The sequence below is a fragment of the Xiphias gladius genome, chromosome 18 (assembly GCF_016859285.1).
Source record: "Xiphias gladius isolate SHS-SW01 ecotype Sanya breed wild chromosome 18, ASM1685928v1, whole genome shotgun sequence".
Lineage (NCBI taxonomy): Eukaryota > Metazoa > Chordata > Actinopteri > Istiophoriformes > Xiphiidae > Xiphias > Xiphias gladius.
This window is the reverse complement of record NC_053417.1, coordinates 11,245,812-11,273,313: the sequence shown is the minus strand read 5'-3', so window position 1 is coordinate 11,273,313 and position 27,502 is coordinate 11,245,812. Positions and strand designations below refer to the sequence as shown.

Genomic DNA, 27,502 nt, shown 5'->3' with positions numbered 1-27,502 from the left:
CTTTTCACATGGCCGCAGAGCCGAAACCCAGGCCTACACTGCCAACATGAAAGGTTGTTCAGAGGCAGTGTACAGAAGAGAAAAAAGTGAGGAGGAGACATTTCTCTCACTTCTGTCTTTTCCTCCTCCTTTTTCCTGCCTTCCTCCAGCCAGGGGGAAGAAAGGGATGCCATAGCCGTTTACATAATTCATGGGAGACACAGGAGAAAACGAGCCATTGAGTAGTAAAAAAAAGTTTGGATGGAGCGGTCATGGGGGCTGGAGGGATATGCATGCCAGTCTTTGTGCCCCAGAACCCATCTTCTCTGCTTCCCTCCATTCATTATCACTCACCACACACACAGTCATTGTTCCATGTTCATCATTAACCTCTGGTATAAGTCAGCCGCCTCTTTTCCTACCAAGACATGTCTCCATGGGAAAGAAATCATTTCATTTCATTTTTTTTTGCTGATGTGGAAATTTTGGACACCGCAGAAGCAAAAGTCATTAACCTGAATGTACTGTAAGGAGGAGAAATGGAGGGACAGGGCTTTGCTTAGATGAAATTAAACTTGATTATGTTGCGGTGATGCTGATGTTATTCATAAGAACACATTCTCAAACATGTTCACATAATATTCACACACGTAGGACATTCACGTACACACAAATCTTAAAATCAGCACCTCCAGCATTTCTAGATGTCCCCAGGGCACTTGTCAGTTTACCATTAGTCAAGGGAGTCTATTGCATTGTTGTATGACGTATTTGCTTTTTTTTCCCCATACTGTGTTTCCACTATTAACCTGAAAATAAATAAAGCAAATCACATACCATCCTATCACTAATAGCCCTTTTAAACAATTAACTGTCCACATTTATATTGAATAATGAGGTCAGTTCTTTCATGGGCTTCTTTGCATGCCATTTTTTTTTTTACAAAGAAGCAGATTGTCTCTAAATCAGCAGTCATTTGGGGGAAGTATGTGCTTAGAAATCTTGTTCTCTCTCTGCGTCCTCCTTCTCTGAGCATCTGTATGTATTTGTTGTACTAATGAACGGAACAAAAGTTTCCGGGGGCCCCGTGGAAGAGGGGAACAGTTTGTGCGAGAGAACAGCCGTGGCGAGGCTGAAGTGGACTGTGCTGAGTGGTCAGTCGGCATGAGGTTGACAGTGAGAGAACAGAAGACAGCGAGAGTGATGGAGACTTGACCCTACAACCTCTTCCCTCCTTTCTCTTGCTTTTCCTCCAACCCCTCCTCAACCCCTCTCTCTAAATGATAGATGACCCCTCTCCCTCTCATTCATGTCAAAAGCCTTTGCCCCGCAGACCTCCGAAGTTACATGCCTATTGTGTGCACATGTGCACATGCACGCAAACTCCACGTGCACACACTATTGCAGCCGTCTAGTCAATTTCCTCGTCAACCAAAAGACGATCAGTCTTTTTCATCTTTGCTAGGGTCTACCAAGACCTCATCCTCTCAACCTTACATCCAGACCTGCAGACCTTGTCATAGACACACAGATCTACAGTAACACACACTCCCACTGAGACCTTTACCTTCAGGCAGCAGGTATGGATTTGTAAAGAGTTGGAGATGAATGAATGGATAGACGGATCAGGGGAAAGGCAGGGAGACAGGTAGAAAACGAGGAGTGCAGAACGGACACTGGTCAGTAAATTAGTTTGCCAATCAATCTTCCCCCTGGGTACACTTGATGAAAGCTGTTCAAACTTTCCCCCATTACTTTAAGTAATCCTCCCACAGTTTGTCAGCTGAGGGCTGGGAAATAGGGTGGACAAACAAGTCGCAAGATTAAATGTTGCTGGGAGGAGAGAGGAAAGGAGAGTAAAAGACAGAGAGGACCTTAGGAAGCAGGGAGAGAAACTGGGAGGTCAAGTTCGAGAGAAAAATGTGTGTGCATGTGTGAAGGGAGTGGGGGGCAGAGTTTGGATTAAAGAACAGGGGGAGATGTGCTGTGGGGATGGAATGGGGCACTCATACTATAAAAAATGAGTAACTGTTAAGGAAGGTTTACACAGAGGAATGCGTCCTATTTCTTCTCTCTTTAAGTTCAGTAGCTTCTGACACACAACACACACACAACTTAGCTCATGGGTCTACATGGGTGGCACGACAGGGTGACATGCTGTGACTTAAAACATGTGACAGCACAGTGCAGAGCTAAGGCTACAGGGATCTGTGTTTACCTGAGACACAGAAACACACGCACACAAAAAGTAACTTTTTAACTCTTTTCTTTTACTTTTTTCTTTTTTAGCAACAGACGCAACATGTGGAGAGCTCCCTGACCACACACGCATGCAAAACATCCCTGATACACCCCCCCGACACACACACACACACACACACACACACACACACACACACACACACACACACACACACACACACACACACACACACACACACACAGACAGCCACATGCACTCATAGAACGTTTTCTCTTTTACGCTTGTTTTCTGGCAAGTTTGAGAATGTCTCTGCCCAGAACTGTGAAGGGAGAGTGAGGGCTGTTGGGAATGTTAATTTGGTAATTTGTTGTTTTATATAAGCAGGGGAGGGATGGTGGTGGTGCAGTGAGGGCAGCAAACACAGTCTGTGTGTTTGGGTCTGTCAGGGGGAGGTTTTGGTGGAGGGTAAAGGTAATGCTGGGTGACAAGGTCTAGCTCAGTGATGCAGATGACTCCCAACCAAGTTATTTTTCTGCGAAAGAATCGGGCAAAAATACCATGACGGTCGGAGAGCAAGAAGCGCCTCATGCCCATAGAAGGTATTAAGATGTCTCTGATACATAGCTGCCCTCCTCCTCCTGTTCCCCATGTCTCTTACTCTTAGTCACTCTCTCTCACTCCAAAATCTGGGATGGTGGCCAAGTGCCACCAAGGACACTAAGGCTAATAAATCATCCTCGTTTCAACATCTGCCCAGTCCCAAAGGGCTGCCCATTGCTGCCACCCCACCCCTTGTGAAGATGGTCCTTGGCTTTATTCCTCTTTCAGCATCACTCCATACTCCCCCACCGACACCCCCTCCCATACTGACAAAACGTCTATTGTCCCATGCCCAAGTGAAGAAGAGACCCTCTTTTCCCCTCTTTGACAAAAGCCGTCTGAAGCCAAGATGGGGACTGCCAGCCGAGATGCCTGGGACCCGGCAGGGGTGCCCCCTCTCCCCCTTCTACTTTTCTACCGCCTTCTGGTTCATCCATCCATTGCTCTCGCTCTCTTTTTTACTTTTAATACTCCCCTCCTGTGGGGGTCACTCACTCAGCTCGCCCCCCACCCTTTTCATAGTGGTGAACTCTCAGCCTTGCATAAAGACATCAAGTGACAGCAGTGAGAGAAAACAGCCAGATTTGGCAGAAAGAGATATTCGACATGGCTGTCAGTGGCCATTCTGCATGCCTTCTGTTCCCTTGGGTGTAGTTGAAATAGATAAATAAACAGTCATAGGCTGAAAAGCCGCGATCAGAAGCTTGTCGCATTTATTCATATTGAACGGAGAAGAAAAGAGGCAAAAACCTGCTGCTGCCAATTAAGAAGAATGAGATAAAACTCAATTCACAGTGTTTAGATTTGTTTTCATGGCTGAGGCTAAAACTAAGCTATTCAGTGTCTTTCTGTGATTTGCTCTAAAGATGGCAGCAGGTCTTTAGCATTGTGGGTGTCTCCATGTGGCAAAGAAGATCTGGGAAGTTGTCTCTGGACTCATCAGTTAAGAAGCACTCTCACCACGGTAACTCACAAGGCTTCATTTACTGTGAATGCACAGCACTTTTTCCCAGCACCTCCAACTCACCCCCAACAACAGGGAGTACCGCCCATAACTGTGCACGGGCCAGCCTCTGGCCACATTCACAGGACTGTCTGCTTAAAAGGAACAAAGTCACACCACTTTGACTTGTCAAGAGACTTTGAAGATGATGCTTGCCAGGAAATTTAGCATTGCAAATATATGCTGTTTTTGTTAACTATCATACAAAATTTCAAATCTAACAAATCTAACGTTTAGCAATTTTAGAACCAAATAGACCAAATAAATTGAACTTTTATCATATATGTATATTATTATATCTGCTCCTTTCTGTATACACCTTACAGTGCATAAAACAAAAATATTTTATGCCATTGTATTAATAGCTCTACTTTTCTTATCTCAACATAAGACATTACTGAAGGGTTACGAAAGTGATATTCATAATTATTTGATCAAGAAATACTACATTTTTTTTTAGCAATATTTACTTTTACCTTTCAGTGTTTGCTGATAGGCTTCAAATCTTAAGTTTATGCAAATGTTTTCATTTTGCTGAAACTACTGAAGCAGGGAAGAACATTTACCAACCAGTCCTGTGATGAATTAGTCAATTAGTGTCAGTGGCGCTTTTTGTTTCATATTTTATTCTGAATTATGTAGATGAAGGCTCTGTAATTAATGTTTTTTTTTCTTTTTTGTGGTTGGGTCATTATGTATGGAAATGTATTTGCCTCTAATTCAGAGCTTTGAGTGTTTCTTATTTAAAGTCGCATGGGTTTCAGGATGCAAATACATCTCCACAATGGGTTTCTTGATAAACATTGTTTACTGCATTCCATTATCCATTTTGACTAAATATGTTTTATTCTATTCAATTTCCCTTAACATACTGATGATTGAATTAAATTAATATCAAACATCTTTGAATAAAAATATTGAAAAAAAATTCTAATCTGAATTTCCGCTTCAAGGCCAGCCATATTCTTTGTCAGCTCTTCTCTACCCCTGCAAAACATTTAGATTTCCAATTAGCCCCTGAGAAGAATGGCTAATTTACCACAGCAAGCAGGCGCCTGATGTCTCAATCTGCCGGGTGTCAGCACTGTGAAAAGGAGTACTCTCGTGTAAGCACAAGCACACACACTCTTATGGAGACACACGAGCCCATAAAAGAAAGCATGCTGTACTGAGTGCTAGGGGTGAGAACAGATCAAGTCCAGCATGGGGAGTAGAAGAAAAAGTTAAGACATTTTTTAAAAAATTAATGCAAAACAAATAAGGGAAGCACGTTTAAAAAAAAAAAAAAAAAAATCAGTGAAGAGGGGTCTTATTGAGGCACTACAGCGGCAGGACAGGCAGCAGTTCAGCAGTGGCCCCAGATTGACTCGTCTGTGAGTGGATAGCCAGCTAGCTCCTCCACACAACACCCACATTGTCCACTGTGCCAACAAGCCAGAGCAGCACTCCACTCCTCAGGGGGCTGCCTGAGACGAACACATTATAGATACATGTTAGCCTTGGCTCGACCTTCTGTACACTGTGTGGAGCACTCAGTGGAAAGGAGACAGAGGAAGGAGGGAGGAGCTGAGAAATTAAACACACATGGAAGTTATTGAAAGCTACAAAAAGGATAAGCTTATCCGACAGTTTAACAGCCTCAAAAAAGTCTTAAAAAGTCTTATAAAGAGAGCAGTCCTATCACTCTTACATCTGCTGAACTGAAAATTATGTTAAACAAGATATACTGTATCTGTACAGGGGTTAGGGACAGAGAGGTAAAGGGAGAGAGATGCTGTTTTATTAGACAAGATGTTCACAAGAATCCATTGGGTTCATAAACTAGTGGTTTTGAATTTGGTTATTTGTCAGAATCAGTTTACTAGATCTTCCATCTTTTTCTTGTGCCTTATGAGGCCCCATGCATATCCCGATCGGAAGCCTTGAAAGATGCAGCCCTATCATGCTGTGTAATGGTCCCTAGCAAGCCGCCAAGCTACCCCCCTCAGTCCGGATAGGGAGAGAGAAAGAGAGATTCCTGTCTGGCTCCCAAAAACCAAATAACATTAGCGACACTGTCCTATTTCTCCCATGTTCTCTTTCCCAGCCTGCTATTAAATACACACAGTTCTCCACAAAATGTTGTTTCAGCTTCTATCTCTCCACTGTCATTAACCAGAGGCAGACTGACCGTCACTCCCCTCTCTGTCTATGTGTCTGCAGCCAGTCCCTCATTCACTTAAGGCCCATCAGTGGCCACAGTCTTTATCTTGCCCAGGGAAGCCCTGTGATAACACTGTTAACAACACTAATGTGTGGCGCAAGGGAGCCACTGGAGCTGCCACTGTCAGGGTGAGTAAGTCCGGTCAAGTGCTTTTAACATCTGGTGATGTTGCACCAAATCCACTCTAGCTTCAGCTTATGCTTCACATACTCCTATGCTATTTGTCTCCTCTTTTCTCTGTGTTCAAACTCTTGTCCATCATTTTAGTTTTCTAACTCCTTTCCCTTGTTCTACGCTTTCCAATATTAACAGTGTGGGGCAAGAAAAAAAAAAACCTTGACAGAGCTCGGCAGGACGGAACGGGGCCTTCCCTCCCCACGTGCCTTAGGGAAAACACTGGTGTTATTTTAGAAATCACACTGTTAAAGATTAATGTGGGCCTGGAGTAGTGTGTCATCATTCCTTAACGACAGGGCCGAGACGCTGAATAAAGCCGGCACTGTGTTCTGTCCCACAGCCCAAGGACAGATAAGTTTCCTCTCACCAAGCTCACCCATCAGCCCCCCTCCTCCTTTGTCCAATAAGTCTCTCTCTAAGTCATCTATTACAACCGCAGGGGCCAAAATAGAAGAAATTTAATGAGTGAACTGCTCCAAAATCAGTTTCTTTGCTGCTCTAAGATTGTTTGGTGTTTTTTTTTTTTTCTTTTTTGTTATTGAACAGACTAAGACGTGGCCGAGTAGTAGCGTACATTCTGGCTTTGCAAATATTAAATCAACAAAAAAAGGGTCAAGAGGATGTTCGCAAACATTTTCCATACTGATTGCTCTAGTTAGATGACTAATGGAAAGTCCCGGCTCCAAACTGTGACCATGCAACTCCCCCAATAAAGTCATCTGTCATCATCCCGTGGACTGGCCAGACAGACAGCTATAAACCAAGGTTCAGAGACCACAACAGCGCATCCTATCTGTACATATCATACCTTTGTTATTCTAACAGCATAGATGATGATGATAGCTCTATATTAAAAAATAAAAACCAGTATCACTGACACCAATGAAGATATAAATGATAAATGATAAAGAGTTTTAACAGCTGATGATGCCGATGATAAAGACCTGCGAGGTTTGATGAGTCTCAAGTCTGAGGTGTGCAAATGGGACTTAGTATACCTTGCTGAAGGTTTTTGCTGATAACGGAAGTGCTCGATAACCCGGGTGAACATCAATCTTAGTGACAGAGATAGTCTGTGCTTCACACTAATAGGGTTGTAAAGGGCCTTCACCTTATATGGCCCAGCTAATAAACTCATTTGTGATGAGCCCGAAGGTCAACTGAATAGATATTTACATTCACCTGGATATTACAGGTGGATTTTGTCTTTGCCAATGTATAGTGAATTTGGTAGCCTGACATACCTGCGATGAAGAGCTTAAAATTGTGATCTTTGTCATTGATGTTACAGTTCTTGGTTTATATGTCAGAAGAGAGGTTGAACTTTGGAATTACTTGAGGTATCTGTCAGATATTAAAATTCTACTTGGCATTGTCTTGCACCACAAAGTCCACTGTAATACACAGTTTTTCCATTCAGTGTCCCAGGATAGTCAGCAGCATCATATCATTGCTTTTGCAACATCATTACCACATAGTCTTTTGAAGTCTGAGACCATCCCTGAAATTATCAAAGTCAGTGACACTCATTTCGGGTTTTGATGTCCAAAACATCAGACATTGGCCTTTGTACAAGGGAGTGGGACTGCTACATTATCTCCACTCAATTATATCTCCTTCGAAGAGTCCTTAAGGCCAAATCATAAAGACCAGTGACTGAGGCTCCAAAGATGCAACTGTATCATTGTCAAGTGGTGGTTGACAAGATGTCTCACAGTTTTTTTTTAACCACCCAGTGCTGGTTTCATCCCATACACAAAGAAGTTGGTCTTTCAAGCAAGTAGAGTAAACAGGACAGTTGTGAATCATGTGATTACAATGTTCTGGGACATTGTAGCCATCTAATCAATTTCATTAGCTGCATAAATCATGACAGCCTGACATTTATTGTAGAGGTGATGGGTTGATCCTGTGGACTTGGAGACAGCTCATGTGGTGATTAATGTTGCTATCTCTTGAGAGCAAGGATAAATAGAGTAAGTGTACAGAAAGACAGAGGGAGGGTTGAAAAGAAAAAAAAACTGGACACAGAGCATGAGAGCCCCAAAGAGTTTGCTGTGTAGCAACAAATGTTTGACTGAGTGAAATCAATGAGGGCAGAATAGTAGACAATTCATTTGCACAATGGGTTTGATGTATCATTTCTCAGTGTCACTGTGGGGTTTCTGCTCTTTACATTTGTGTATTTTTCAGTACTTTAGAGTGTTTAATATTGTAGTCATAGTTTTTTATGTGGATTGTCGAGTGTCGCCATTTACAAAAACTGTCAGCAAATAATCTAGCAAGGAGCAAGGTTACAATTGTATTGTTCGTAATTCAGTTGTTCTGGTCTGAAAGACTGCAGAAGCCTTTATGCCATTATTTGGAATGTATTTAATTGTTCATGTACTTAATGGCTGGTGGAAGAAGAGAATTTGAAAACAACCAGCCTCCATGATTTAGGGGCCATTATATGCATTTGGCACTCAAGTTTGTATTTTTTTTTCCTTTGCATAAAGCCTATGCAAAATGGGTCCCTCACTAGTGAAAGAAACCGTTTGTAGCTGATATCTCCAGACAGTATCTTTTGGCAGTAGCAGCTGGCTTAACTGCTCTGGTCTTTATATGTTTCCACCGTGTAAATAATCTGATTGGCCACCAAAAGAAATCACAAGGATAAACAGTGCAGTAGTTACAGTCCATTTGTTATACACAAATGCTTTTTGTCTTTTATCTCCACATCATACTCAAAATAATACACATGCTAATAGCAGCCATTAGAACTATTAAGCTGCCATTATTATTGTTGGTATTTATATCGTGTACGTGCTTCATTCAGTAGTAATTGCGTTTGAATTAAGCCTTAAAAAAGTTTTTGATTTAAGTTTTGACTTCACTCGCTGGTGGCACTGTAGAATGCTGAATCAGTCATCTAAAGCAGAGACAAACTATTCCTATGGTGGATCCATTTCAGTAAAGGAAAGGACACCTTCAGGTTGAAACATTACAAAAAGTGTGTGTTCTAGTGTATCGTTGCAATAAAAGAAAGTAAAAACACAGACTACCTACAGTATCTAAAAACGACTGTCATATGAACTCTAGGATCTGTTTACTCTTTCCTCAGCACCATTCATCTCTATCGTACTGGTGAGCTAACATCTAAGCTCCATGTCTTCCCTGTAAACACAGAGGCTATACCGGAACAAAAAAAACATTGAAAGAGTGAAGACAGAATAAAGAGTGCACAGAGGACAGAAGACCTTTGGGAGGTGTTTGATAATTGATCTGCATAAATGTTACTACTGTAATTATGTAACGATTAAAGTATGTGTACAATTTGTCTCTGTTTGCTGCATCAGATCAAACTCAAATCTCAAGTTCGGTGCTGCACACAAACAAAAACACACTCATACCCCTGAGCAGGAAATCCATGGTCAGGCCTTGTTTATTTATCTGCTGGAGAAATCTCATCAGCGAGTCACTCGGCGTGGGTTTGGCCTTCTCAAGCATCATCATCGTGTGTAGGGCTTGACCTTGGTATAAACCCTCAGAGCCCTGAAGAAAGCCACTGCTTGTCCCAGGCACCGACCCATATGTGCATGCACTTAGCCTCCAAGTCACTGGAGACTTTTCACTTCTATGTTTGGGACACTGCCCAAGCTCCTTGTATATGTGTGAGAGCTTATGTGTGTGTGATTCAAAAATCCAGAAAAGCCACAGGACGGATTTTCAGGGGGATGCCTGACCAACTAACAAACACAAGTAAAGATACAAAAAAAATGCACTCACAACCAAAAACTAACTTTCTCAAAATGTCTTTTCCTTTCTCCTCATTTCTTTCTGTCTCGTATTCTGTCTAACTTCTGTCCACATCCAGTCTTCTTTTTTGAGCCAACTTGTCCTTCCTGTATGTATATTGAATTTGATGAAAGAGAGAGAGGAGAACTGAAAAGCTACCGAAACCCTTCTGTTTATGTTGAAATATGCAAATCTTGTAAATACTTAGCCGGACCCCAATAAACGATATGCAGTGTACTTGCCAGTTACCCATCGTCACGTGACAATATCTCAGTGGCTGCAGTCCAGAAAGACCCCGTGGTGTGAAAAGAGATCCCCCTCTCTGTGTTTCCACATCCTTTTTTCCTACCCAAAGGAATTCCTAATTTGAATTAGGTATTCATGTTGCCACTAGACAGAGGGACACACAGTGTGGTCTAGTGTATGTTTCTAAATACACAAATTCAGTTTGCAATGGGAAATGGAGATATGAAAAATATAACATTGCTTTGCTGAAATGCCAATATCAGATTTATGTAGTGCATAAATGTAAACATTCATATATGCATAGGCTGTGTAGGCATCTCGCTCAACTGATGTATGTGAAATGAAAAGTATCTGGGGCATGACCTTTGATTCATTCTATATGCCCTCAAGTAAAGACCCTAAATCTTACTCCCATAACCCCCTGCTTGCTTAGAGGCAATATGTGTCATGGGAAGAATAGGAGATCATTAGAAATAAGGCAATATTATTTTTCTTCCTGCTACCATGTATCGATAAACTCCAGCGTTTATCAAAATGAAGAGGGAGGAAGTGATATATCATTATCTGAAAGGCATGCCACATCAGCTGCTGATGCTGTGTAGGCAATCCTCTTAGGCCAAAAGGTAGCTTTATTTATTGGACCTCAACCCTGTGGCTGTCACAACATCTGCTAGCAGAAGATGTATCGGCACACCCTTGTTCACTTATGATTATTACTGATCATCTGCCCAAATGACTTATCAATAAAGCGGAGGCCGAGCAGATAATTTATCCGTATGGTTCTGTCAATATCAAGTTCAGAGTCAACGGCCTTAAAAGGATAAGGGGCCTTGGATGTCAGGTGATGGATTGCCATACAAGGCCCCCATGAAAATATGACCCTTTTAATAAATTTGCAGAATCTTGCTCTCTCCCTCCCTCCTCCACCTCCCTTTGCATTCCTCTAACTCTGTTTTTCATGAAAGTGAGCTTCTTTCCCAAGGTTTGTTTGCTGACTAAATGCAAACCTCACCTTGTAATATCATTTTCTTACGGGGAAAAGACTTCAAACGACTCCACCGTCAAACCTATGAACACAACTACTTGATCCACTCATTTGTACCAAGTGTCAAATGTGTGACACCTAGACCACACGGGTCTATGCAAGCCCTGTGAATCATACAGGACATTGAAATGATGAGACAAGTCTGTCCGGGGTCAATGTAAACCCTGCCAGGATAATTCACTGTGGCATTCTCTTCATAAATCACGCAAAGACTCTTAGGACATACGGGGTCAATGCTCGTTCTGTAAATATCAGCGGTTTGTATTTGTCAAGTGGCCGTGACTTTTCAGAGTCGTACAATAGTTCTGAGTGTTTGCCTTCCAAATCTAACCTTTGTGCGCTAAGCTCTATCTCACCAACAGTTCTCAGTTCCGTCACAGGCCGCACCCTGCATAGACGCATCTGGATGTAGGGTTGGGTAACAGTGTTGGTTTTAGCACGGTGTGATAAGTGTCAAGCCAATCTGATCTCTCCTTTTTCTCTCAGACAATGGCATCTCATGCATTCCTTTGGCATTGGTTTCTTTGGCTTTTACTAATGAACTGTATAATTTTCTCACATTAAGCTTCACACCAAAGTGGAGATAGCGATAAGGAATCAAACAGTGATTATATATGTAATAACCTTCTAGATCAGCTAAGACAGAGAAAGAAGGCAAGAGAGAGAAAGTTTTCTATCAGCACTCCCCTTGATGTTTGCCTTGGCCAAAGCACCTCAAGTTTTCCGCTTATAAAAAGCATCATGAATCTATTCTATCTAATGGATGCCCAGCTTCCTGGTATTTAGCAGTGCAAATTTCTACCCTGCTTTCTTCTCCTCCTGCCTTAGTCTTCCCAACTCCCTACTTAAGCCTCTGTGAGCAACCTCATTGTTGAGGCATGTTTTTAAGAAGTCATAGTGCTAGTCTTGTTTTGGGTCAGCTGTCAAGGCCGCTATCTCTGGGAAGTCCCGAAATAGCCCTATTTTACACCATCTTAAAGGACAAGCCAGAGAAAGGACTTGGAACTACAACCAGGCACCATCTGACTTGATGCTAAAAAGCAGACAGAATCAGACGTGTATCCTTAGTCAAACAATCTCTAACAGATCCTGGCAGGAAAGTGTAAAAGGTTTGTTATCAGGGAGTTCAAATGATAGCAAGAGACCTCAGAGTAAAAACACTGGAGACTTGATATCCCCATTTCTGTTTCTTCCTTTTTTGGGCAGTCGTGTGCTTTCATTGATTGTAAAGTGTTCCGATCAGATTTGCCAGTATCTGGGAGTCAAATGAGTCAAATCCATTTGTTGAGATCATGTTATGACACGATGGTTAGATCCTATTTTAAAGGCTCCAGCAATGAGAAACAGAGCCTCCCCTTCCATTTTTCTCTTTTTTCTTCTTTTTCGCTCTCTGACACAAATACACTTTCTCTGCAGTTTATTATTCAACATGACCCACAGTCAAAGACCGCTTCCTCTCTCATCTATACGTCAAAAAGATCAATAACCCATCCAGGACATTGCCACCACAATGAAATCCTGTCAATGTGCCAAGAAGCTGCAAAAGTTCCCAATAAATGCGTAGCAAAACTTTCAATTTGTGGCTTTCTTGGTGTGGCTCTTGCAGCCAACGGGTTGTCAGTCAGGGCCCTGGTTCAAAAAGCCCTGAGGTTTGTTTGCTGCTGGTTCTTTTTGGAAACTTGCGGCTTTGTGACATCCGCAGCCATCCATTGGGCCGTGTTGCTGTATTGCCTCATATTATCCAGAGTTGAGGAGAATTGTTTTTGGCAACAGAATGCCAACATTTTCCTACGGTGCAAACCTCCAAGTGGGGCCCTCTTCTTCTCCTCGTGCCTGAGGATGATGATGAACAAGGTTGTAAGGTATTCCTCTAGTTGCTATAGTTACTTACTCAGCCTTCTGATTGGTAACTTGTATGACTATAAGGGTCATTCTATCGAGGTTTGAATTGAGCTGTACATGTAAAAACCACCGCGTATGCTTCATGGCCCAATTCAGAAAACCCTTTCGGGGCCTTTCTGCTGTTTTTTCATGTTAAATGAGTTCAGGAAATAAACTGAGTGGGATTTTGCTCCGTCATGTGTTTTAAGCTGTGACAGGTCTTGTAAAAACAACGAGGCAGTCCGCACTGAGTGTCTCTCCCCGTGTCGTGTTTTCTTTTGTCCGTTTGGTCATCACAGCATGTCAATACGAATGGTGCTAAAGTGGTGTTGAAAAACTCCTGACTCTGTCCAATAACAAAAGCTGCGCTATGAAACCCTAATAATGGTGGGGTTTTCCCTCCCTCCTAGTGTGAAAGCACACAGCACAGACATAGTGAGATATACACACACACACACACAGTCACATACACAAACACGCACATTTACGCATACCCTAATGAGGGTCTGGACAGCTCTTGGTGGAAGGATTCTGCAGGTGGCTGCACTTTCATCAAGCTACAACTGGATTTGTTTATGTTTGAGGTCATATGGGCCAGAGAGAGAAGTTTGTATGCCCAGACACACACTTACACTCACTTTCTAATTACCCTCGCTTCAGTGTTTTCTCTTTTCCATAAGACATATTGACATGTCAGCATTCAGCAGTCTAGATACAGAACAAATGGACAATTTTACCTCTCCCTGTGTAGTGGAAAATCTATCCCTCTCAACATAGGCCAGTCTCTATTTGGACCTGTCTCACCGACACAAAGTAAAAGTCACTTTGAGATGATGGTGACACATGCAATAAATCATAGCGCTGCCAGTCAGTGGCCAATCACATTTTCCTTCCCTAATTAATAGCTTATTTATTTACTTGGCGGGGTCCTTCTGCAAGGCTAGGTTATTCTGTGTGTATTTCTGTCTGTGTATGTTTGTCTGGTATGTGTGTCAGTGTATGTGTATGTGTGTGTGTGTGTGTGTGTGTGTGTGTGTGTGTGTGTGTGTGTGTGTGTGTGTGTGTGTGTGTGTGTGTGTGTGTCTGCATACTGTATCCCAGTGTTGAAAGAGCGTCTCCACCTGCCTTTGTGTTACAGTTATTGTCATCATTGCACAAGCCCTTGCGTTTCACCACTGGAAACCCTGTTAACCGCCAATTTTTAAATTTTACTTTTAGCAAAGAAAAGCTCATTGGATCACATTTAAACAGAAGACAAACAATTTGGATTAAAATTGCACGGAATTCAAAGCCAAGAAGCTTTACAATTAGCATTTTCCTGACAGTCAGCTCCGTGTTTCTAGACCCAAAACTGAGGTTTGGACAATAGAAAGCCCACACAGTCCCGACCCCCCACCTGAAGCTGAAAAACATTAAGGAATCAGTAAAACCACTCATGTCTGCTTGCATGTTGTCCACAGTTTTAGGTTACTCTTGCACAATTCGATACACACACATATTTACACTTGGCATGTAGCTGAATAGAGCAGGGGGAAAGTCCAGAAATTGTCCTATGGTTGTTGAACGCCTGGTAGCATTTTAGAAGACCCAGCCAAGCTGTTGGTTTTGTAAACTGTTGCAGCTGGTCTTGTGCATTACAAGAAAGGGGAAGTGTGCTCTCTTTCTCTCTCTCTCTCTCTCTCTGTCACGCTCTCTTTCACATTCTCACTCTCTCTATTTCACTATCTGCTCGTCTACTCTATTGCCATGTTTAAAGTTCACAAGCACATTTTTTTCATAGAGCAGACACATTAACCTAATTTATCCTTCTCTCTACTAAATAGTCTTACTGAAATCCTTTCTACTTTACCCAACAGAGAATACTCCATATTCCCTGGAATAAATAAGTAAATAAAAAACAGAGAGAAATACATTAAAAAGTTTGTTTTTAGTCAGGTTTTTAGCCATTTTGCAACCTGCCTCTCTTGATCATTCAAACCAGCACATCAGCATCCGTGGCTATTTTTGCACCTTTTCTTTCAGTCTCAGAAATACAGTATATACACATACACACCCTAACACCAGAGGCCAGAGTTCTTATCTATTAATAAATTAAACTCCATGCAGCAACTTAACAACATTTTTAAAGAATTTAAAGAATCCTGCTCATACTTAAAATCACTTGTACGCACTTTATTAACAACTATTTGCTTTCTGCACCTGTCATGAACATAAAATGCAGACAATGTGAATTTAGAATAATGATGACACACTATGATGTACTATATATTTACTATATATTATGACCCTGTATGAATGTCATACAGTGTCATAAAATTTTGATAAAAAGCTATAGACCACACTCCTTAGCTTTGTTTCTTCATTTGTTGATTCATCATGGACAGACGTTTCATAAGCACTGCAGTTCACCACTTACACAGTTGTATTTTGCAGTTTTTCAAAATAGGGGTGCTACAGTTACAAGTCAAAAAGAATGGGACAAATTTGATTGGCCTTAAAGTAGACGACATCTCATGTGACATGTTTATTATTGCCTTGTTTGAAACTGATTTCAGGGAGAGGATAGTTCTGTAAAGGTTTAGATGATGTGTAAGTAGGCTGACAACACGGTTGTAAGTATCTGTGGTGTAATTGTTTCCATTTGGTGAGGCTGATAAACAGATCCCTTGACAGCTTAATGTAGGAAACCATGGTATACGGTACATGAGTGCACATGTGGCCCATCGGGTTCACTAGTTTAGTGTGAGGAGAAAAAGAAAAATTGAGGGTGAACTTCTGTGTCCTGCTATGTTTCCAGGTAACTGCTTTGTGATAATGAGGAGTAAATAGTCTTTACGGACAAACTTATGGACACCTTTATCTAGACCAAGGGTACTCAAATGCAAGTCTTAAATGTCCACATTCAAATGTCCACAGTGTCACAGGCCCAGAAAAAATTGATTAAACAGCTACTACTAGTTGAATCCTTAAGTTCCAAAAATTCCAAAATTATGTACACAAAAGACACATCTGTAATAATAGGAAAAATGACACCTTCATACTTTAACTGCTTCAGTAGAAAAAGTATGACGGCCAGGCAGAGACAGTCACCTAAGTACTCACTAGTTAGTTTGGTGTAGTAAGTTTTTCACTATATGCATAGTAGAAAATAATGATTCCATTGATTTAAAAATTATCTGCTGGTAGCTTGAAATGACTACTCCAGCTGGTGAACTTTTGTACCTCTGAGCTTTGGGGACAAAATTGTTAAAAATGTGCATGTTTTGTGTCATAGTGGTGTTTTATCCCTCTTCAAAATGGCCACTTTAATTGCAAATAAGGCAAACTGGTCTCATGCTTTCCCAGGTAAAAAGAAGCCTACTCATTCTTAAACATGTTTTTCATAGTTACTTGCATTGGCTAGTTTTGAACAGGATTTTTCACTTTTTTAATTCAAGCTTTTAATTCTGATCTTTTTGCTCACTCTGACTAATGGCAGCTAAAAGGTGTGTGTGTGTGTGTGTGTGTGTGTGTGTGTGTGTGTGTGTGTGTGTGTGTGTGTGTGTGTGAGAGAGATAGAGAGAGAGATGTGGAGGCAAATGTGAGCGCACACATCCACAAGTTCATACATACAATTCATAATCACTTCCTGTGAATTGAAGCCTTGTATAGAAAGGTGCATAAAAGAAGTTGCTGTATGCCAAAATTCAGAGAATAGCTCCACAGTTTCCAAGTCAGATTCCAAAGCAGATAAATGTCTCTTTCCCAATCATGGTGGGCCATACTGGTTTAGGAAATACAAACTTTAATATGCCAGCTCTAATATAAAGGCCAGTCTTGTCACAACACCCAAACAACAAACCTACTGTTAAAGGGCAGATGGGGAGGATAGGGAGCAGGAAAAGGGAGGCTCAGATATGCTGCGTGTCTGCTTGAGGAAGTTTTATAAGCCTAATTTCACTTAAACTCAGTAAAGTACCACGCCGATCCCCCACCCTACCTAAAACTGCTCTGAAAACAGTCTTCATCTCTTCTTTGATCCTCAGTTGCCATCAATGGGCTTCAGAGAGGCAGAGAAAAAGACAGACGGACGGAGAGACACTCTGGGCTACCATTATATGTGAAATGCCCCCTCATTGCAGCAGAGCAGCCTCATCTCTTCATCATTCCCCCACTTCCTTCATTTCCTCTGGCAGACACTGGGAGCATTCTACCACCCATCTGCCCCCAGTAAATATTGCTTGAAGGCTTAATTATACAGATACTCACAGACACACACAGAAACATTCTCAGCGAAATTTCCTGCAATGCTGAAACGGAGAATTAACGTCAAATCTGTGGGGCATTCATTCATCACAGTGGGTGTGTGTGTAGTGTTATGTTTGCGTCTGTGTGTGTTTTTGTGACCTCTCAGTCCATTATTATATCCCTCTGGTTACATTTGTAGCCCAGAGGGTCTGTGTGATGAACTGTGAACACCCTGTGCTCATGTCATCAAACGGCGACGGTCACAAGCCACAGCTGAGGCCCCGTGAAGCGCAGGAATCAATATTTTCTCTTAATGATTTAATAAACAGATTTTCTTCTCAATCAAATAAAATTGTGGTTCTTGCTGCATCATTTTTGAACAACAGTGTGGGTTTTGGTATCATTAAGCATTCTACAAATGTGTGACTTTTTGTTTTTTTCGTTTTTTGCTGCAGATGATGAATGACCATGAAGAAGCCTCCCCTGACAGCTGCGTCAAAAAGGTAGGACAGTTATACCTGCGTCTACTATTTTACCAATCCTGTCTCTGTACCTTTGTCCTGTGTGACATTGCTCCCACAGGGTTTACCTACACATCAGAGGTATACAACTCCTTGCTAGGGGGAGGTAATAAAGTGGAAATTTGTAGCAAGCACAAAAAGTAGGACTTCTACTCTGGCTGCATTTGTGTGTCTGTATTCGTAAAACGAACAATGTTTCCACTCAAGTCGTCTGGCTCAGCTTAAACACATATACTATACATATCTTTACACTTGCACCCCCAGTTGAATATTTGTTTTAGAGTGCTTCCACTTACAGCTGTCTGGCCATTTTGGTAAATAAATGCATTCAAATATCTGAGGCTCACCTGACAGAGATTTTCGCCTGTAAATGCTAAAACGTCTGCACTTTTTGCTATAGATATATTAATACAATGGAATATTTTTTAGTATGAAATTTGCCAAGCTTTCTAAAAAAAACTTCAGCACGGCATACATTCGATTAAGGTCATAGATTTAAAGCTTGAATGAATAAATCATCTGTTTCACACTGGATTCATTGGCAAGTGTTTCACTAACTTATAAGCTTTGCTTATCATAGAAAACAATGATCTGCAATCTAGGAAACCCTCTCCACTTCGACCGATACGTGCCATTGACCAGTCACTGACCACTTCATGAGGTGATAAATTTACCGAGGAGGCTGGGCAGTTTGTTTTTACGGCCAGTGTTGCCGGGTCAAGACAGGACAGCAAAGAGTTCATGTCCATCTAATTGTCCATGAAAGAACAATGGCTGCTGCAGAAGAATGACTGAAACCATGCAGGTGCAGCTCGAAATATGTGGCTGGAAATGGGACAGCAGTGAATTATGTGGGGTTTTTACTTTTTCTGTTTTAAGCCAGTATTTCAAATACTAAAACCTACTACTACTTTCAAATAAAAAACCTACCTGTGGGTTTTGTCCTCAAAATGTGACATGCAGTACTCATGGACTTTGATTAATGTTGGTTGACAAAATAGACCTAAAAGCATTCATTAGGTCAGCTGAATGGCGTGTTGTGCATGTTGCCAACTTGTTCTCATGTGCTATGGATTTAGTTATCAAAGAAGTTAGAACTGAGATTTGGACGTTGTCTCCAAAGTTTGCAGATGCCTTTTGTGTTATCTTACATGAAAGGATGGTCAAAACATCAGGAGCAGAACTAATGGTGGACTACTTTTCCATACAAAATCCAGCTCCCCTTAATAAAAGCAGTGTGTGAGAGGAGAGAACATGTTAACGTCGCCTTGTGAGCAACCTAAACAAGACGTATTTCACCTAAAATCTCTTTTGGCGTAATTGACAATTATGATCAATTTGGCCCTTAGAAAAATAAAATCACATAAATTTCCTCATTTGCATTTCAGGTCAAGGGTCTTGTTGTTGTACCCTCTATAAACAGGCAGGCATGCAAATCACCGACTGCTTGGTTGATTTGAAATCCTACATTAGTCAATGAGCTTATTTTAAGAGTTAACCGCAGGTGGTTTGGGCTGTTCCCTGTTCCCCACATGTTCGTACAATGTGGAAAAACCTAGAAGGTTTTATAAACTACCTAACCACCTTCCATATGAGAGTGGCCCGTGCAATCCACTCTGCATGCACAAAGTTTTATATGCTCACAAGTACATAGGCACAAATACACGCATACAGTACTGAAGGTGCACAGATTGGAGCATAAAGTTGTAATACACACTCTCAGGCTCACACAGATGAGAGAACACAGACATAAAGTACACTTACATACAGTATGTAAAATCAAAAAACAGACACACACACAAACACACACAAACACACACACACACACACTGGCCACATCTCATTATGCAGAGTGTGAGTTGCGGTGGGCCCTCATCGGGCGGTGGCAGACCACATGCCTGTTATGAATATGAATGAAATTATGCATGAGCCATTCCTTATGACATGACTCATTCATCCACATCGTGCAGTCACACACAAACACAGGGCACGGGCGCACACACACAAATGCACATATGCACGTAAACATTGACTTCTCCTGCCTCCACCATGTCATTACCATCGTTATGCTTGATTAAGGCAGAATGTTAATTGAGTTGTAGCTGGTGAATAAACTAGTTCACTGCTGAAAGGTGTGTGTGTTTGCATGACTGTGTGTGTTATTAGTTCTCATTTGTTGCTTCGCTTTACATTACAGTAAAACAGATCTGTTGCTGTGTTTATATACCGTACCTTATATTTTATATGGAGAGAAATATCTACATGCAACTACAGCACAGGTTATTGAGTTGATGTAAACAGATTCGTTTCATATAGGCAGGCTGCCAGCCCTTTTACAAAACAGGCAGACAAGATGAATGGATGGATGAGATGAGATATATAAGCACTGGAAGACATAAAGAGGACTTACTTTAGCTTCTTTCTCTGTTTGATTTATTTCAGGAGGCACTGACATAGATATTTGATGTAATGGAACACTTTGGTAACCTCATCAATACATGTCAGTGTAACATAAATAAATGTTACCGCTGTCACACACAAACCCCATGTTTGACTCAAGATAAGTATTTGGTACTCAAAAGACTTTTTGGTTGAGTTCACTGCTAAACCACCAGAAATATACCAGACAATGTGTAGCTACACTGCACTGATAAACTCTACACTCATGCTGATGTACTCTTAAGTTGAGAAGAGCAGGATTTATGATTGAAAGAGCCAGAAGCTACTACTTTTAGTTGTTTTATGGTATTTTATTTTATATAATTTTTATCAATAAAGCACTTTTCATAAACCCAAGTTACAAAGTGATTCAGAGAAGGCAGTAAACTAAGATCAACAAAATATAAAATCATTAGATTTTAAGATAGATTTGATTATAACTGATTCCAGTAATGTACAATAAAAGAAGAAACATTAAAAGAAAGAAAAAACTGAAATAAAATTAAGGTAAAAATTTTTAAAAACTCAAGTAAAATAATGATATTATCTCTGATGAAAAGCACATTTTAAGACCAGAATTTATTGTACCCTTAACGTAATATTGTAGTCATTATAGAAACGTGGACACCCTTGCCACGCATTGACACATTCAAATTAACACAGGTTCATTTTACGTTGCTGAGTCAGTCTGAAATGAGTGTAAAGGCAAGTGGGGGAGTCAGGGTTAAGGCGAGGGATAAAACAGAAGCAAAGATGTTATTGTAGCTTCTCCAGCCCACTTACTGAAAGCTGCCCTGAGCTTTCAGCTGTACGTGTGTGTGTGTGTGTGTGTGTGTGTGTGTGTGTGTGTGTGTGTGTGTGTGTGTGTGTGTGTGTGTCTGTGTGTTCTTAGTCCTTAGATTCATATCCTGCCCTTGCTTAGACATGGATAGAGCCATATTGGCTTACACACAGGCTCACATAAATACACATGCATCTTCACACCCCACCCACAGACAGAAAATAAAGGGATCTGTTATCTGAATCCCCTCTCTGCTTACTTCATCCATCCTCCTCCACTCATTTCATCCCTCGCTCTTTCTCAGCAGGCAGGATGGTGTTGTTGGAGCTATAGATTGCTATCAGAGGCTATTGGTGATAGGATCAGGGATTGTTTGGTTTGGTTTGGTCCATCCATACAAAATAGGACTATCTGTCTGTTTAGCTGTCTAGGCCCTGCTTACGTATATTCTCATTCACACAGTGCACTTACACTTAAGTCTGTGTGTGTGCGTGTGTGTGTGTGTGTGTGTGTTGTGTGTAAGTTAATAGGATATTGGAGGACTTGTGTTTCTTTTTGGATTCCTTGGATTTAAAAGTGGTAGCCAGATAGGGAGCAGGGGAAAAGAAGACAGCCTATGTTCTGTGTGTCTGGGTGTATTTGTGTGTGTGGGTCTGTGTGTGTGTGTGTTAATCCTCATCTTCAGAAGAGGGCTGCTGTCCATCCCAACGTGTGTAAACACTCCTGCAGATCAGATGGCAGATAATGACTTCCAGATAGACACCCTCCATTCAACCAGCAGAGAAAATCAATGAGCACTGATTGCTTTTTTCCCAAGACGACCATCTCCTCCCTGAAGGCTACTATCTATCTGTCTCTCTTTCTGTCTCTTTCTCTCTCAATTTCTCTGTCTCTCTCCCCAATCCCCATTCATGCACCTCTCAATACCGCAGAGATTGAATCAATTCATGCTGCTTTTCACAGGGGATTTACTGTGAAAAGATACAGCGGAATATCTCTTTAAGACGATCAAGTCTCTGTTACTCTGTCTGTGTCGCTCTTCCTCTCTTATTTGTCTGAGTGAAGGTGGACATGCTTGCCTAACATATTTCTCTTAGTAGTGATAATAGTGATACATGTCTTCCTTTTTATGTTTGATAGAGATGTTCTTTCATGTTCTTTTATTCAAATTCTACCATCTGTTATTGTTCTGTCTGCATCATGATGCAAATTATGCAGATATATGTGTTTTAGATACGGCATTAGTTGTAAAAGGGAAAAGGATAGGGGTTGATATGCACTCTGACCTATAAGTAGATTTTTCCCACTCTATGTTGAAAGACTAAGGAGCCAAATGGGGGTCAGCTGCAGTTGTGATTCTATGGGTGTGTATGTGCATGCACTTGTATTTGAATATCTTTCTTTTCCTGTATCAAGCTGGGGAATTGAGTCTCTAAATACGCTAGCTAAATGACCCTAAATGTATGAGGGCTATTATGTGGACAGAGGGAGGCTCATGGGTCACAGAAGTGATCTAGTGCTTCGGGCCATAGTTAACCCCCCGCCAACAGTACCACACTCCACATCCCTCCCCCTGCTTTAATAGGCTCATGATTGATTGATAATTATGATAATTTGTTTGAAATGATTATCTGGATATTATAATCACTTGCTACCCCAGTGCATCATGTGGGCAAGTCATTTTTCATAATGCCGAACGTCACAAATACCCCCTGGTTAGAGGGGTGGCTCTCTGAATGTGTGTGTGTGTGTGTGTGTGTGTGTGTGTGTGTGTGTGTGTGTGTGTGTGTGTGTGTGTGTGTGTGTGTGTGTGTGTTTGTGAATGTTCTGTGTGTATGGGGGTGTGAATGCCCAGTGCTTGGCAATGGGCTCCCCAGGGCCATGACTTGACTTTTTAGTGATGAGCCCAAAGAGCAGGAATTGGCCTGAAGAATGGCATAGATACTTTACATGCATGCACTAATAGATGGATATAGTGCTGAAACAAGTAGTTAAATAATCTGTTTAAATTAATCCACAACAATTTTGATAATTCAGTAATTGTTTCAGTCATTTATCCAGCAAAATTTCAAAACATTTGCTGGTTCAAGCTTCTGAAACACAGGAATTTGCTGGTTTTCTCTTTATATGGTTGTAAATTGAGTGTTATTGGGTTTTGTAATGTTGGTTGGAAAAAAAAAGAAATTAGAAGAATTCACTTTGGGTTCTTGAAAATTGTGATGGACAGTTTGATCCATTTTATTTCATTTTATACAATAAAATAAAGAATTAGGAATTAATCATCAATGGAAATAAATGTAGACCAGTAGATTGATTAATGACTTAATGATGATATGGGTCTCTTTCTTCTGCTGGGCAGGGTTAAGTTTTAATGGGCCCTGACTGACAGTTTTCATTTGGCTCCTTAACCTGCCCCTTCACCCCTCACCCCCCCCCACCCAGCATCACCACCGTCACCGCGCTCATCCTCATCCCCCTTCAAAATATACACCACCAAGTCCTTCACTGTGTCAGGTTCAATCAGGAAAAAAGTGGTGACCAAAGTGCTTTGAAACTGGAGGCTGATCTTCCACGTAGTCTTTTCTTGTAGGTTATGGAGAGATGGGGAGTGGTCCCTTGCAGACAGACAAATAAGCAGAGATTGAGCTCACATAGTCAAAATCATGTATGTCGAGGAATGTTTGGATTCTAGGGCAGGATAATCTTTCAAGCCAACCTTTTGCCTCCTGACATCGTCCTTTTGACCAAAGATTTGTGGTGGAGTATTCTTCGAATGTGTCTGTAATCCCCGACTACAGATTCATATGTCCAGACTTTGGTAGCCAATAGCGTTGATCTCTGGAAGGTCACATGGTTCAGACAAAGTCAGGGTTGTTGGAGAGGAGGTGGGGAGTAGGAGGAGAGGTGAAAACAGAAAGAAATGGTCTTTCTCTCTCTCTGTCTGTCTTGTCTGTGGGAACTGTCCTAGCTATGGTTACTGCAGAATGCTGTTATTATGCCTTGTGAGGAGCATTCACTCAAAGGCCTCTGCTGTGTGTCACTGCGTTCATGTATGTGTGTGTGCGTATATGTGCTAGCCGAGTGTCTAAGTGCCACTTTTAACTTGCAGTGGCACTTTTAACTTGTGTATATGTGTGTGTGTGTGTGTGTGTGTGTGTGCGTGTGTGAATGTGCACGTGTGTCCGTCATGTTTGTGTGTGTGTGGGCCTTGACTGACGCATCTCTGTGGTTATCGCAGATCAAAACCTGACGTCACATTGGAGTGAAGCGCTGGGAGAGGAATTCAAGTGGGAATGAAAGAAAGAAAGAGTAGAACAGATAGAGAGGGACAGAGCGAGGGGGCGGAGGAGAAGCACGAGGTGATCGGAGGCACTTTCACATCAGCTGGCTCCCTGACCTCTCTCGCTCTCCCTCTCTCTCTCTTTCTTTTCTTCTGCCTTTCACTCTTTCTTTCCTTCTCTCATCCCTCTCTTGCAGTCTTTGTCTCTCTATAATCTCTCTCTCAGTGGCCATTCCCACCACATTCTCTGGGGTCACCCAACAAAAGAAGGAGGGCGATAGTCTGACAGTTGCAGGGTCTGTCATATGAGTTTCCTCACACACACACACACACACACACACACACACACACACACACACACACACACACACACACACACACACACACAGACAGACACACTCACTTTCACACATTTGTTTTTACTACTCTATATGGGGACATTCTGTTGTTCCCTATTATAACCCTCTCCACTACATGCCTAAAGAAACAAAACTCCACTCAGAAATACTTCTGGGTTTATTTTGTTGTGGAATTATATACTTTTGTCACTTTGTGTAATGTTTTCTTGTCAAACACTGGCCTAGAAGAAGTGTCTTCACATTGGAATATTTTGCAAATGCTAAGGTGGTGCAGTTGTACCAGGGTTCACCATTTTTTGATTGCACCCAGCATTCAAATCCATTGCAAAAGACCCACAAACAGTACGCTAACTATGCCACACTCCGTAGTGTGTAAAATTCAAAATTACTTAATAAAATATCCTTCAACCGGAACGACCATATAGGTCGTTTGTCCCTACCCCCTGTTACAACCCATAAGAGCATGTCCTGAAACAGTGCCCCTACAGCGGCAGGCATACCAGACCTCCGTCACCCCAACTTCATTCTAACGCAGACTTTGTCGCTCCATATACTACGTCACCTGAATTACTCCTTTGCCCCCCCCCCAGATACACACACGCATACACACACACACACACACACACACACACACACACACACACACACTGTCTGTCTTGTCTATCAAGAAAGCAGCAAGTCTATTAAGGCATACAGAGTGCACGCAAAGGGCCGGCTGGTCAAGCACTGGTGATAATAACATGACGACCCACATGGCGTTGCCACGGAGACCTAGAAGCCAGGGGGAGGCGGAGAACAAAAGTTGTGTGGTCCTGCTCGTCAAAAATACTTTCACGTGTCAGGCATGGGAGATAAAGGTTCATCTGTGCGTGAGAACTGCTGGGTGCATATGAAAGTCTGCATCACACGGGAGAGTTTTTCTTTTGTGTTTGAAAAGTCCTCTCTCGCACTGTACAGGTCTGCCTTTTAGAGTCATTTTTAGCTGTTGCAGCTAAGAACGTCTTGCACAAAATCTTTACATTTGAGGCACCTCAGAATATCTCACAAGATATGTTAGTATTTTGTCATTTAGGCATAGGGATTCATTAATCAACCCAAAAGGAGGAAAGGCAAAAAACTGCCAAAGAAACAGAGATTGCAAAAGATATAGCAAGATGTTGGCATGACACAGTGTCTGTAGATAGACAGAAGATGGAGTTAAAGCAATAGAGTGAGCGTCAGTAAAGATGGAAACCCTCAGAGGGCAAGAGACAGCCGGAGGCAGGGGGGATGGGGGGGCATGACGGGGAGGAATGCCAGAATGCCCAAGAGAGGCAAGAACTGCCAGCCCAGTCACAGACACAGCCCGTCTGGGGAGGAGAGACAGAGAGTGGGGGAGAGAGCCTGGCCCCGCTAACACAAGGTCATGTGAAAAAAGATCCCCCTTTCTCCACCCACCCACCTACCCATCCATCCATCGATCCATCCATCCATTCTTCCATGTCTCCACACATCCTTCTGCCCCCATTGAATATTTTAGGTAAGAAAAACAAAAACAAGAAAAACAAAATTGTTCGGGAGGGAAAAAAGAAAAGAAGAGAATAGGAAAGAAAAGAAGGAACTCAAGGAGAGATAGAAGTGAAAGATGAGGAGACGGCGGGAGACAGTGGGAGTGTGTCTGGGCGTAACAGGTCTTAGGGGAGCTTTTAGCCACAGAGTGGTAAGTGAAGCGTGCCGTGTGTTGAGGCTGCTCTGGTTAACTGTCTTCAAGCTTCGAACGAGAGCCTCAAACTCATACATACACTTAGGCACGGGTATTCGTCTGTGCTTGTGTGTTTTAGTGTCTGTTTGGAGGGCCCCAAATAGACCAGAAAATGTACTGTTTTGTTCCAAAATTCACCAGTTACCTTCACAGCCAACTAGATTTTTATTTTTTTTTAACTGCTACAGTACGTGCTGATCAATTTCTTTCATCAAAAGTTTGACCACTTTTTAGCTGGTTCAGTTCTCACAATACATTGGGATACGCAGGGTTTTTATGATCCCAGGCATGTCAGAGAAAATGTGCATTTGAAACAGGGTTAAAATGAATTTACCAAGATTTTATCCCTTTTTTTTGTTCTTAGTGTGTGCTTTGTGCCTGCTTGAATGCAGAATGGTGATTTTGAGATTTTAATGATTTTGAGTGGTTTTTGTTATGTAGAATTGTACTGTAAAGGTTTGTATCAGCAATGATGGTTTAAGAGGCAAGCACTCTTAACAGCTTTTAATGCGATTGCAATGTTGACAAAAATCTGTCTTTGCTCTGGCGGTATCTGTATCTGTTGCTGAAAATTAGGACAATCCATCCTAAAACACATTCTGAAAAACCTGGGTTTTTGTCCCCTCCATCCCTACTTTATCCATTATCCTCACTTCCTTTCCTCTCCCCCTCCTACCATCCCTCGCTCCTTCCCTCCGATCTCAGCCGAACAGTATGGTCTTTGACTGAGTCTTAATCTTCATTACAGGGCATTAGTCCACTGGGGAGGCCCTGTCTCGTCTCCCCACAGCGCAGCCTGGCACTGTCCCGCAAGGGACGTCCCACCACGGTACAGCACAGACACCCTGCCAACCCCCCTAGCCCCCCACCGGCTTCACCTTGGTCGCCCCTTCGCTCAAATGAACTGTTAAATAAACGGCAGACCTTAATCCACATGAAGGAGCGGGGGTGGAGGTGGAGGAGTAGGTGGCAATGCTGGTCTGGAGAAACAATAGAGCTGGCCCTGGACGCCTCCATTTAAAGCAACCATCAATCATACT

The 27,502-nt window shown here is 41.9% G+C and overlaps 2 protein-coding genes across 8 annotated transcripts in view; both read left to right on the top strand.

Moving 5' to 3' along the window:
- The window catches only part of LOC120804555 (histone-lysine N-methyltransferase PRDM16-like), a 68,177-nt gene that overhangs the window by 37,628 nt on the left and 3,047 nt on the right, over positions 1–27,502 (top strand). Inside the window, exon 3 of the mRNA XM_040154064.1 lies at positions 17,797–17,844. Coding sequence (XP_040009998.1) covers positions 17,797–17,844 — 48 coding nt within the window. The remainder of the gene's footprint in view (positions 1–17,796; positions 17,845–27,502) is intronic.
- prdm16 (PR domain containing 16) overlaps positions 17,801–27,502 on the top strand; it is an 86,726-nt gene continuing 77,024 nt past the window's right edge. For all 7 annotated transcript variants that reach the window (XM_040153379.1, XM_040153376.1, XM_040153374.1 and 4 more), the window contains exon 1: positions 17,801–17,844. The gene's annotated coding sequence lies outside the window, so the exon portion shown is untranslated. The remainder of the gene's footprint in view (positions 17,845–27,502) is intronic.